The sequence below is a fragment of the Callospermophilus lateralis genome, chromosome 11 (assembly GCF_048772815.1).
Source record: "Callospermophilus lateralis isolate mCalLat2 chromosome 11, mCalLat2.hap1, whole genome shotgun sequence".
NCBI lineage: Eukaryota > Metazoa > Chordata > Mammalia > Rodentia > Sciuridae > Callospermophilus > Callospermophilus lateralis.
The window spans coordinates 17,714,124-17,727,313 of NC_135315.1; the positions used below are offsets into that span (position 1 = coordinate 17,714,124).

Consider the following 13,190-nt stretch of genomic DNA (forward strand, 5'->3'; position numbering starts at 1 on the left):
GGACCAGTCCTGGGAGTCACTCAGCCTCCCCTGCAAGGGTGATCCTAACTCACAAATCACCAGTGAGGGAGGTGCTGGCATTGCCTCAGATTAAGCCCCTGAAGTTAGGGTACTGGCCTGGGTGGGGATGGATGGGCTGGGAGAGGACAGCAAGCAGCAGAGGAGCAGAAATAGAGGGAGAAGAGGAAGGTCCACCTGGGGCGTGGTGGCCCCTACAGTTACAGGCTCCTGTAGAGGACAGCAATGTGGGCAGGGAGAGAGAGTTTCTTAAGACTTTGTTCAAGTCCAGCTGTGGAACCATGGGCAAATGAGCCCCTCTAATATTTGGCACAGTGAAATCACAGCACTGGGGAAGAGGTAGCGCTCCATCAGCGGAAGGGAAGACTCTCGCTCTTGTGGCTGGGGTGATGGAGGTGGGATAGGCGGGGCCAGGATGACGAGTGGAGGCAAGCTGATATGGAGGACAGCACTGGTGATGTGGCAAGGGGACAGAGAGGAGGGATGAGCTGGAAGAGGGGATGGCAGGCAGGCTGAGGTGAGGCAGTGGGGACGGGGAGGCGGCTGGACAGCACCACTAGCCCTGACTCCAGGATCCCTCAAGGACTATCCCTCACCCTGCAGCTCCCCACCCTGATCTCCTTCTCCCTGCCAGGTGCTAATGGATTTCCCTGCTGTGGCAAGGGGGCAGTGGACATCGTGGAGATACCGTGAGAACCAGTCTCCCCTCCTACCCTTTCCCCCTGAATCCATGTGGCCCCCCCACCACACCTAGAATTTCCCTCCATTTTGCCCATTTCTAAAGTCTTCCCAAGATCAGTAACCAGGCCAAAAGTCTGGAGGTGGGGGTGTCTTCCATTCCTCTTCTCTCTCTGCCTTCAGTCCCTGACACTGGAGGAAGGCTGAGGGGTGATGGGGCACAGCGGGGATATGGATAGGACCTGACTACTGACAGAGGCCTTGCCTATGCAGGACAGAGCTGTCAGGAGGGGGTGGGCAGGTGCCTAAGGAAGAATCAGGGATAACAATAGCCAAGCATGGAGGGCAAGGGTCAAGAGCAACAGAGAGAAACTTCCCATCCACACACATCTCTGGTCTCCAGACCTGCAAAGCTGGGAATGGGCAGGTGGGTGGACATTGCTCTGGGCTTTCCCCTCGGCAGGAAGCCCTTTTTCTGAGCTTTGGTTCTCAAAGCAAGCTATGTGGGCTCACCTGTTACGCTCCATAAAAATGAAGATTCCCTGTGTCTCCTCCAACTCACCCAGTCCCACTGTGGGGATGACAGATGAGTTGGCAAACCTCCTAGGAATTTTCTAAACTCACTGGAACTTCAGAATATCATGCTCTTTGTGGGAGCGGGGACACTGAGGAGTGGGTCAGTTAGTGAGGTCATATTACCAGCCCCTGTATAAGACAAGAGGCCTTGAGAGTCTCAGAGATCCCTTTTCCCCTGAGCCAACCTCAAAGATCCCTATCACCCACTCTTCTTTTGTCTTAGGAATGACTTCAACTCCCCACGGCCCCATCCCCGATTAGCAGAAGAGGAAGAAGACCTAGAGGTGAGAGTGACAAGGTCCCCCCATATGGGGAATTGGTAGGCAAGGGGCAGAGTCTTTGAGGCCCACCTTTCCTAAATCCCCACCAACCCTTATCCTTGACAGTTCTGGGACCTTAGTACCAGACTGGTGTGGCAGCTCACACACCCCCCACCCCCATCACCCACCCACACTGTCTCCTGCCCCAGGCAGGTCTTTGGTGCCAGGAAGGACCTTGCAGGCAGGGACACCCAGCTTTGCCTCCTTAGCTTTTAGTTGAAATCTTTCAGGTGGAGGAAGAATTGCTAGAGCAAGAGCCTCGGCCCAGAGCAAATGTGGATTCGCACCTGGACTCAGTCCCAGATCTGGAAGACAACTCAGATGTAGATATCCCAGAGAGAGGGCCTGAAGCTAAGTCACACAATGACCCCTATTGGGAGATGAGCTCTCTGGAGTTTGGCTGCGAACACACCGAGCAGCAATATTACACAATAGAGACCCTCCATCCCTACACAGAGGAGATACCAAGGACCTTCTCGGGATGGTCGATAGGCTCCAACTCCAGCCTCCAGAGTGTCTCAGGGAAAAAACTGACATGCCCTGAGCATCGCTCCATCCGCGTACAGACTTCCAAGCACCTCTTCTTTGCAAATAAGCTCATCCAAGCATCAGAGCACAGCCTGCAACAGGCAATAAATAGGCAGTCCAAAGAAAGAGACACAGAGAAGACCCCCAGCCACCCAAAGCAGGAGTCCAACCCCAAGAACACACTGTGCCCTGAGAATATGCTCCAGATCTCCAGGGCCCTGACATTTCGCCAAGTCACAACCTCCCAGCCAATATCAAGCCCTTGTCTGTCAACCTCCAGCCTCCCGCCATCCATCGGCCTGGAAGAGCTGATCAATTTCGCATCTTCCTTGGCCGTAGCCTCCAACGATATGGAGTTGCCCAGTTTAGAACAAATGATCAAAGCTCCATCCCGGAAGTCTGCGGCACCTTCTAAAGAGCCTGTGAAATCTTGTACAGAGCCTGTGCAGCCTCAGAATCCACCCAAAGCCAAGGAGCCAGAGAAAGTTCCAGAACAGGAAAAACAGAGCTTCCCTTCTTACCTAGACTTCAAACCTGGGATCAAGAGAACCACCATTGAGGGGGAAGTGAAGTTCCTTCCGACACAGGACACCCCCGCCACGCTGCAGGAATGCAAGTGAGTAGACTGGGTACAACTCCCCTAAGGGCCACAACTGTGGGGCCTCATTGCTTGCCCAGCTGGGCAGGGGTAAAGAACAGCAGAATGGGGGGCTGAGCAGGGCCACTTGCAGCTCAGTGAGGCCTCAACCTCAGTGACCTCATAAAGGCTACTGGAAACGAAGTTCCGGTGGACTGAGGTGAAGTGCCAAGGCCAGGGCCGAAGGAGGCTTGGGGACCATGGAGGGTGAGCTCTCTCAGGCTAGAGCGGGGACCTGGGTTCAAAGTGGGAAGGGTCAATGCGGCATTAGAAAGTGGAACTACTCTGCTGGTGTCTGCCCTGCAGAGAGTGCTGTCTGTAGCCCTGGGCAAGGACACTGTGTGGAGGGACAGTGAGGGGACAAGGCTGTGTAGTGGTCCTTGCCTCTGGTAATGGAAGGACACAGACCAGAACATCAGCTGCCCAGCCACATGCAGCAGAAGGCCCCTGACCCAGGACCTCCTCCCTTGGACAGGTCCTGGGCCTGCCCCTCCTTTGTCACCCTCTCCCTGGGACCCCAGTGACACTCTCTCTTTTGTGTTGCAGCTCGGTGCCGGGAACCAAGAAAGGGAATCCATTATTCCTGAAAATCCATTTTAAGCTGTCATCCCCTTCCACCCCAGAGAAATGACTAGACAAAACCAGTAAAGCCTCCAGTGCTGATCCCTTGCTCAGACTTTTTGTGCAAATGCTCCTGGACCAATGAGCTCACCTGGCTGCCATAGCCTAGAATCAATTTTTTAGGGATGACACCCAATATTTTTAGTTGTCCCCAGCCCCACCAACTCCCTGAGGGCTCTGTCACCCTGTTCCTGGCCATCCATCTCACCCTGCTCACTCCCCAGGAATAGTTCCACTTCACTCCCCTTAGCCAGACTTCAAGGCCACCTGGAAAGACTCATCTGAGCCTTCAGGAGGCTTCAGAGTCCTCTCTGAGGCTTCCGATTCTTAGGCCTGAAGCCAGGGGCACATTGGGATCATCTGAGGAGGGGTAACCCCTGGGGGGGTGGGACTGGGCAGGGAGAAAGGGAGTGTGGAGGGAGTTCTTCCTGTCTCTCCTCTGGGAAGACCTGCATGGAAAAGGGATGGTGCCTGGGGGCTTGAAGGAAGCCAAGAGACTGGTCCTCCAGGGGACCACAGCATTGAGCTGGAGGTCCCTCAAATGTAAGGAGAGCCCACGGTAACGGTGCATACCCATATGCAACCCAGACATGCACACACACTGCACATCCATGCACACACAGAGGAAGCCATGCGGATGCCCAGGCACACACATCCTGTGACTTTCACATGTACAAAACATTCACACAAATGCCCAAAGTTCCCCATGTCTGGGGTCAGGCTTTGGAGGCCCAGGGGGTGAGCAATGCATGGAAGCTTCTGGCAGAGGCAAAATGGATGCAAAGGAAGGAAGGGAATTTGGAGTTAGGGGTGGACATGGGTGTGGAGAGGGGAGTCTGCAGGAGAGAGGAGGGGCACCCTGAGCCCTGATCAGCCTCTGACCCCCCACTCTGGATGTCAGGCCCTCTGTCAAGGGAAAGCCCAGCTTTGCACATCTTCAAGAGCCTGGCAGGTATTGAGGAGGGAGGAGGGAGGAGTCCAGGGAGACAGATTTAGAAGAAGGGAGTAGTTGAGAATGGGTGCGGCCCGAAGGAGAAGGGGGCCAGAGGCTGGAAGAAGGGACCAAGCAATGATGAAAAGGTAAAGTGTCCCAGATGAAGCTAGACCCAAATTGTCATTAGGCTCTCAGGACTCATCTTTCTGGAGTATTTTGATTTTTGTTTTTTGAAAAAGAAATTTTATTTTTAGAGCAGTTTTAGGGGTACTGTAAAATTGAGCCTGAAATACAGGGATCCCATATACTTTCTTATCCACTCACCCCACACAACTTCCCCCTCTACTGACATCCTGCACCAGGGGTACATTTGTCACAAAAATGAACCTACATCAATAAATCATCATCACCCAAAGTCCATAGTTTACTTGAAGGTTCACTCTTGGTGTTGTACCTTCTAAGGTCTTTGACCAATGTATATTGACAAGTATCTATCAAGGGAGAGTTCAGAACAGTTTCTAATGTACTCAGCCCATTCCCAGGCAACTGCTGATCCTTTCACTGTCTAATTTTGCTTCTTCCAGAATAAGTTGGATAACATACATAGCCTTTCAAATTGGCTTTTTTCACTTAATAACAAGCATTTGTTTCCTCCGTGTCTTTTCATGGTTTGATACTCCACTTCTTTTTTAGCACTGAACAATGTTCCACTGTCTGGATATATCACAGTTTACTTATCCATTCACCTTCATCCTGGTTGCTTCCAACACTTAGCAATTAGGAATAAAGCTGCTGTAAACATCTGCATGCAGGTTTGTGTGTGGACTTAAGTTTTCAGATCATTTGGGTAAATACCAAAGAGGATGATTGCTTTACCGTATATATGGTATGGATTTTTTCTTTTTTGTAAGAAACCACCAAACTATCTTTCAAAGTGATTGCACATTTTGCACTCCCACCAGCAACAAATGAGCATTCCTGCTGCTCCATATCTTCACCAGTATTTGGTGGTGCCCGTACTTTGAATTTAGGCATTCTAATAGGTGTGAAGTGTGTGGTATCTCCCTAACAATGTATGGTGTTGAACATCTCCTACACTCACTTTTCATTTGTGTATCTTCTTTGGGAGGTGTCTGCTCAAATCTTTTGCCAGTTTTTTAACTGGGTAGTTCATTATTATTGAGTTTTGAGAGTTACAGTCCTTTATCAACAGTGGGTTTGCAAATAATTTCTCCCAGTCCCGTTTGTCTTCTCATTCTCTTGATGTTGTCTTTTGTAGAGCAGAAATTTTTAATTTTAATGAAGTCCAGCTTATCAATTATTTCTTTTACAGATCACATTTTTGTTATTGCATCAAAAAAGAGTCATTGCCATACCCACACTCAGATAGGTGTTCTCCTGGGCTGGGGATGTGGCTCAAGCGGTAGCGTGCTCGCCTGCCATGCGTGCGGCCCTGGTTCGATCCTCAGCACCACATACAAACAGAGATGTTGTGTCCGCCGAATACTAAAAAATAAATATTAAAATTCTCTCTCTCCCTCTCTCACTCTCTCTAAAAAAAAAAACAAAAAAAAAAAAAACAGGTGTTCTCCTGGGTTGCCTTCTAGGAGTTTTAGAGTTTTGTGTTTTACACTTACTTCTATGATCTATTTTGAGTTGCTTTTTGAGAAGGATGTAAACTCTGTGTCTAGATTCATTTTATTGTAGATGAATGACAGTCATGTCATTGGAAAACAAAGATAGCTTTATTTCTTCCCAATCTGTATATCTTTTATTCCCTTTTCTTGTCATACTGTATTATCTAGGACTTCCAGTACAATATTAAAAACAGCAATTAGAGGGCTGGGATTGTGACTCAGTGGTAAAGCACTAGCCTAACATGTGAGGCACTGGTTTTGATTCTCAGCACCGCATACAAATAAATAAATTAAATAAAGGTCCATCAACAACTAAAAATAAAATAAAATAAAAAAACAGCAGTTAGAGGGATTAGAGGGGACATCTTCTGGATCTTCGCAGGAAAGCTTTGTGATTCTCCCTGCTAGGTATAATGTTAGCTGTGGATTTTTTTTTTTTTTAATTTATTTTTTCAGTACTAGGTATTGAATGCAGGGCCTTGCACATTCCAGGCAAATGCTCTACTACTGAGCTATGACCCCAGCCTCCTAGCTATAGATTTTTTTTTCGGGGGAGGTGGGGCGGGGTACGGGAGATTGAACCCAGGGGTGCTTAACCACTGAGCCACATCTCTAGCCCTTTTTATTTATATTTTTTATCTTGAGACAGGGTCTCACTAAATTGCTTAGGGCCTCACTAAATTGCTGAGGCTGGCTTTGAACTTGAGATCTTCCTGTCTCAGTCTCTGGAGGTGCTGAGATTACAGGCATGTGCCACTAAACCTGACTTAACCTGAACTCTTTATTATTAATTAATTTATGAATCCTGGGATGCTTAACCACTGAGTCACATACCCAGCCCTTTTTATTTTTTATTTTGAGATAAGGTCTTGCTAAGCTGTTGAGGGCCTTCCTAAGTGTCTAAGGCTGACTTTTTTTTTTTTTTTAAGAGAGAGAGAGAATTTTTAATGTTTATTTTTTAGTTTTCGGCGGACACAACATCTTTGTTTGTATGTGGTGCTGAGGATCGAACCCGGGCCGCACGCATGGCAGGCGAGCACGCTACCGCTTGAGCCACATCCCCAGCCCCTGAGGCTGACTTTTAATTCATGATCCTCCTGCCTCAACCTCCAGAGTTATTTTTTTAATATTTATTTTTTAGTTTTAGGTGGACACAATATCTTTATTTTTATGTGGTGCTGAGAATTGAACCCAGTGCCTCATGCATGCTAGGCGAGCGCATTACCACTTGAACCACATCCCCAGCCCAGCCTCCTGAGTTTCTGGGACTACAGGCATGCACCACCACACTCGCTATAGATTTTTTTGTAATGTTCTTTATCAAGTTGAAAAGTTTGCTATTTCTCAAGCTTTTGTTATGAATGGGTATTGAATTTTGTCACTTTTCTGCATGTATTTATATGATCATGTGATTTTTCTTCTTTAACCTATTGATGTGATGGATTACAATAACTAAATCTCAAATGTTGCATTCCTGTAACAGATCCCATTTGGTTGTGATGTATAATTTTTTATTCAAGTAGAATAAATATAAATAAAAATAAAAGCAAAAATCAAAATCAAAAACAGGAAATCAATAGAGAAAATCATCAAAATCAAAAGCTAGTTCTTGGAAAAAGATCAATAAGATCAATTAGCTCTAGCCACACTAACAAAAAAAGAGAGGAAAGGATTGATATAATTTCTTCCTTAAATATTTGATAGAATTCACCAGTAAACCTATCGGGCATGGTGCTCTTTGTTTTGGAAGGTTGTTAACCTTTTTTTTTTTTTCTTTTGGTAGTTGTAGGTGGATAGAATGCCTTTATTTTAATTTGTTTATTTTTATGTGGTGCTAAAGATCAAACCTAGTGACTCATGCATGCCAGGCAAGCACTCTACCACTGAGGTACATCCTCAGAATGGAAGGTTGTTAATTATTGTTTCATCTTCTTTAATAGATATATTCTATTTCTCCATGTGTTATTTTTGGCAGATTGCATTTTTCAATGAATTGTCCATTTCATCTAGATTATCAAATGTATAGGCATAGAGTCATCCATAATATTCCTTTTTTTAATCCTTTGAAAGTCCATTATATCTAGAATGATGTTCTCTCTTTCATTCTACTATTAATAATTTGCATCATTTCTCTCTCCCTCCCTCCCTCCCTCTTCTTTCTGTTACCCTGGTTGGAGCCTAATTGATCTTACTGATCTTTTCAAAGAACCAGCTTTTGATTTAGGTGATCTTCTGTAATGATTTCCTGTTTTCAATTTGTATTATCTTTACTTACCTTGGATTTAATTTGCTCTTATTTTTCTAGTTTCCTAAGATAGATGCTTATTGATTTTAGATATTCCTCCTTTTCTAAAATATTCATTTTAATTCTATAAACTTCCCTCTTAGCATTGCTTTTGCTATAGCCCACAAATTTTGAATGAACTGTATTTTTATTTTCATTTACTTTCAAATATTTTTAACCTCTCTTGAGATTTTTGTTTGACCCGTGCATTAATTAGAAGTGTGTTATTTAATCACTAAGTTGGGGATCTCCCAGCTATCTTCCCCCTCACTTCCCAGTACTAGAGGATGAACCCAGGGCCTCTGCAGGGTAGCCAAATTTTCAACCAGCTGCATCTCCAGCCTTTTTTTTTTTTTTAAAGAGGTCCATGGGGCTGGGATTGTGGCTCAGTGGTAGAGTGTTCGCCTAGCATGCATGAGGCACTGGGTTTGATCCTCAGCACCACATAAATGAAAAATAAAGATATTGTGTCCACTCACTGTTTGCCCATCTTGCCTCCATTTACACCTGTGGAGGATGATGCGGAACCCCTTCTCATAGGTAGCACCCTGGATCCCAAGAGGCTGCTGTGTCACGTCTGTGTGCGCTTACGAAATTGTGCCCTGTTACAGATGGTTTCCACCCAACTCGTCTATTTATACATGAACTCTGTCATTAAAGATTTTTGAGAACATGAAAAAAAAAAAGATATTGTGTCCACTAAAAAATAAATATTAAAAAAAAAAAAAAGATGCCCAGGCTGTCCTCAAATTTGTAGTCCTGCCCCAGTCTCCTGAATAGCTGGACCTGGGATCACCAGCATGTACCACCATGCCTGGCCTCCCAGCTATCTTTCTATTATTGATTTCTATTTTAATTCCATTATGACCCAAGAGCAGACATTATATAATTCTTATTCTTTTAAATTTATTAAGGTTTCATGGAATTTTTTTTAATATGGCAGACAGGTCTATATTGGGCTGAACCCTCACCCTCTCAGTTCTTGGCTTTAGGCCCCTGGGACCTACTTCTCTGGGCCTCTGTCATTCTGACTTAATATCCAGAGTGGAGTCACAAGTTCAGGTGTCTTAAGGGAGGCAAAAACTCAGAACAATAAAGCAGCAGGTGATCAACAGGGAGAAACAGATCTCTGGTGAGAGAGAGAGTGTATCTCCTGCCAAAGACAAAATCCACCACAAAGGCAGCCTGGGGGCTATAGGTTTGGGGCACTGGAGCAGCCTCAGAGCCTGTGACTCTGCCTTTCAGGCAGAAGAAGGCAGAAGACCAAGAGATCCCCACCCACACAGAAAAGGTACAGGTGATCAGGGTTGGAGGAGGGTCCTCCTCCCTCACCAGAGGTGGGGGGGGGGGAGTATCACTGCCATAGCCCTGCCCTCAGAACCTCTTGGAGGGAGGGTTATGGGTACCTCATGGGAGGAGGTAGACCTGCACACACCCACAGGCCTGGTCCCAGATCCCCTGGAGTCAGCATATTCCAGTGGCCTGAGCCCCTCTGCCTTGTCTTCTCCATGCCTCTAAGGCCTTCACAGAAGCCTCGAAGGCTGCTCACACAAGATCGAGGTGAGGAGCAGTCCAGCAGGGTGCAGAAAGGGAGGTGTCAGCTGCACACTGCCCAAATGACCCAGACAGAGCCACCAGAAGCCATAGCCACAAAGACTGAGCAGACTACACAGAGGGCAAAAGAATTCAAGAACCCTGTGGCTGCCCACCCAGCTTGGTCAGGACCAGATGCCAGATCTCAGAGGTGAGGGTGGGGAAGCCAGACCGGGGGCACTGGGTTTGGGTAAGGCCTGCCTGGCCCTGGCATCTCTCTGCAGCAGGTGCCAAGACCTGACCAACCTCTTCCCCCTGGGGCAGCATGACAGACGAGAATCTCCTGCCCCTGACACCCCGGCAGCTGACAGGTGAGAGTCCTAGGCTGGGAGTAGGGAGGGAAATTAGGGGGTGCTCAGAGCAGAACTATGAGAGGTTTTCCGCCCTGAGGCTGGGGTCAGTATCTGTAAACCTTGCAAGAAGCCAGTATTTATAACATTCCCACCATGCCAATATAAATTTGTTCATCTCTACAAACTGAAATTCACTGATATGCCTGGTGTGTGTGTGTGCGCGTGCGTGCATGCATAGGAAGGAAAGAAAACTGGATGGAGTGTTGGATAGGCAAATTATGGTATTTGGATGGATAGATGGATGGCTGAACAAATGAACAGATAGGCAAGATGGAAAGGAAGACGGGAAGAGGGAAAGAAGGAGACAGGATGAAAAAAAAGAATGAATTCCCCTGTTGCCTAGGGTCTAGGCTGTGGGTGGGGAGTGCAAGAGTAGAAAGAATCACTTCCCCAGTGTTCCTCAAAGATATATCCTGGTGTTGGCAGGGGCCTTTCAGAGCAGAATAATTTTCTACATCAACACTTTTCAGTGCCTGCTATATGCCAGGCCCCAGCAGGGTTCCAGGGCATCATAGTTAGCCAGACTGCCAGGTATGACCTTGAACATGAGTTTTGAATGCTTTTCATATAAACATGTCCAAGACTCATGTTTGAATTTCAAGACTGAATGAGCACTAAAGTGCCAATACAAAGCTGCCACTACTGTTATTTGTATTAAAAGTTATATATGCCCAGGGGGCTGAGGTAACCTGAGGCATCAGATGTTCCACCTTAGCTGCAATAGGCAGATCTTAGGGCTCAGGGTTCCTATGTGTACTGTTCACCTTGCTGCCTGCTCCCCTCTACCCTCAGCCTTCCAGGATATCTTCAAACTGTTCAGCTGCAGCCCAACAGGCACCGTGGACATGCGCAGCATGAAAATTGCCCTGCGCAATGTGGGTATCCAACTGGGCCCTCAGGAGATGTGTGAGGCTCTTCGGCTGGCAGACTTGGATGGTGGGTGTCCCATCTCTGCCCTCTTGCACTCTCCCACCTCCAAATATTCTCCTGATGAATGCTACCCCTGTCCACAACATTCCTCCCTAGTTATACTTTAAAATTCCCTCTCCTGGGAAAAGAGTCCTCATCACCATTATCTCATGGCCTTTAAACATTGTTGCTGATTTAATTCTTATCCTGACATGTGGCTGCCCCAACGTAAGGGCTATTTCTCCCCTACTCAAATTAGGGTCTACCTTTAGCTTCTCTGTGGACCCAGTTGGATATCCACATTGCACAGGGCAACTTTCATGCTATGCGTGTACCTTTTGGGCTGCAGATGAACAATTTGAAATATCCTGGAAGGGCAGGCAGGGAGAGACAGACAGCAAGATGAACCACACACATGGGAACCCTGAGTCTGTGTATACAGGGCAAGCCTTCTGCAGGGGCAGGCACCCATTGCATCCTCCTCTCACTCTTTCCAGGTGATGGAATCGTAAGCTTCAAAGACTTCCTGGGTGTCCTCACTGACAACCATTACGTGGCTCAATGCATGCGTGAGCACAAGACTGGTGTGGCAGGAGTGGACCTGGCCTGGGGAGGAAGCCTCTCCTCACACTCATTTTTGCTGTCCCCAGGGCAAGTGAGAAACCGTCGGGTCTGTGACCCCAGGAGCCTAAAGACCCTGTTCATAGAGATCCTGTTCAAGCTGCTTAGCCAGGGCTTTGTGCCCTCCAAGTCCGCACAGGAGGTGATGAGGTGGGCACAACCGTCCGTCCCTAGATCCCAAGCCCCAAAGATAGGAGCCCTGAACTCTGGGCCCTTTTCCTGGGCCCCAAGCCACCCCAGACAAAGACAAGTGGCTTACTGTTCTCCTTGAGTTTCGGTGCCTGTGAGATGGAGAGGACGAAGGAGGCATTGTCTAAAACGGATACCCCACTTCTCTCCTTCAAGCTACTACTTCAAGAAGCAGAGAGCTCTGCAGTTGAGCCCGGGCTGTAGGGGTCGGGCCCGCGGCCAGGGCCGGCCGTCGCGCGCCCACGCTGGCCTCAACTTCTTCTGTCAGGCGGCGCGCGTCAGCGGCCTCTCCAACACGGAGCTAGCGCGCTCGCTGCACACACTGTGCAAACCGAGTGCGCGCTCAGTGGGTAGAGGCCGGGGGCCAGAGGCGCGGGGCTGGGGGCCACTGGAGAGGGGACTCTTTCGGTCACACACAGTCCCTGCCACCACCTCTGGCCTCCGAGGACCCACTCTCGGCATCACTGTCCCCTCCCCCTTCTCCTGCCGGGCGCCTGCCCCAGGTGCGCGCAACCCCTACTCTCAGATACCCAAACTGGCCGGGCGGATGCGGCCAGAATGCAGGACGCGGAGCCGAATCCCCGGCCCCCCCGACATCCGCCTTTCCAAGCCCCATCAGCCCGGCCGCTCCAAGCTCCTGCCCAACCTGGGACCGCTCAGCCCAGGTGAGAGCAGGCGCGCTGGGCTGGCGATGCAGACTAGGGGCTCCGCCGGAGAAGGGCGGGCGGGCCGGGGAGAATCAGGACAGGGCAGATGGGGCGGAGGCGGTAAAGCAGATGCGGCGGCGGCGGGACTGGCGGGCGGCAGGCGAAGAGTGGGAGCACACCGAAAGAAACGGGGACGGAGTAGGCGCAGGCGCATAGGGAGGCGTGACTAAAGTAGGACCGGCAAAGGAAAAGGGGGCGAGGTATCCAGGTAGGAGGCCCCAGCGGAAGTGGGGGGCAGCAGCGAGGCGGACCTAGGAGGTGCTAATCCGGCGAGTCTCCGCAACTCTGAGCTGCTGGCTACACCCTCCGCAACTCCGAACTGCCGGCTACACACTCCACGTGCTCCCTCCGCCCTCCCGCAGGGTACGCGGACGAGTCGCTGGAGCAAATAGGACTCTCAAAGCGGGCTCTGTCCCCTGCGACTCTAGTGCAGAAGCAACCCTTCTCCCCTTCACCAGCCTCTTTGCAGAAACAAGCTGTGAAGAGCTTGTACAAGTAAAGCGTTTGCTGAGCGAAACCGGCTCTGGGTAATGGGAGTGGGCACCGAACAGACACTGATTTTTTGCAAACATCTTTATTAATCTT

The 13,190-nt window shown here is 48.8% G+C and overlaps 2 protein-coding genes across 2 annotated transcripts; both read left to right on the forward strand.

Annotated features, from left to right (window-relative positions):
• Positions 1-433: 433 nt before the first annotated feature.
• On the forward strand, positions 434-3,723 carry Spata32 (spermatogenesis associated 32). Its single transcript, XM_076870687.2, has 5 exons — positions 434-446; positions 653-707; positions 1,496-1,556; positions 1,823-2,736; positions 3,304-3,723. Exons 1-5 carry the CDS (start codon positions 434-436, stop codon positions 3,386-3,388), a joined length of 1,128 nt encoding a protein of 375 aa, XP_076726802.1. The 3' UTR covers positions 3,389-3,723.
• Positions 3,724-9,474: 5,751 nt separating this feature from the next.
• Positions 9,475-13,104, forward strand: LOC143410016 (uncharacterized; the record flags this gene model as incomplete). The annotated part of the gene is made up of 9 exons (XM_076870689.2): positions 9,475-9,524; positions 9,753-9,977; positions 10,091-10,137; positions 10,972-11,115; positions 11,586-11,657; positions 11,739-11,859; positions 12,055-12,233; positions 12,402-12,563; positions 12,947-13,104. Coding segments are annotated over 9 exons (1,158 nt in total), but the record flags the coding sequence as incomplete, so codon positions are not given.
• Between the last annotated feature and the right edge of the window lie 86 nt (positions 13,105-13,190).

Bases quoted from the DNA above. Each gene is read 5' to 3' on its own strand.
- Spata32 (XM_076870687.2), top strand. The intron at 1,557-1,822 runs GTGAGAGTGACA...GAAATCTTTCAG, and splicing joins AAGAGGAAGAAGACCTAGAG to GTGGAGGAAGAATTGCTAGA. The intron at 2,737-3,303 runs GTGAGTAGACTG...TTTGTGTTGCAG, and splicing joins GCCACGCTGCAGGAATGCAA to CTCGGTGCCGGGAACCAAGA.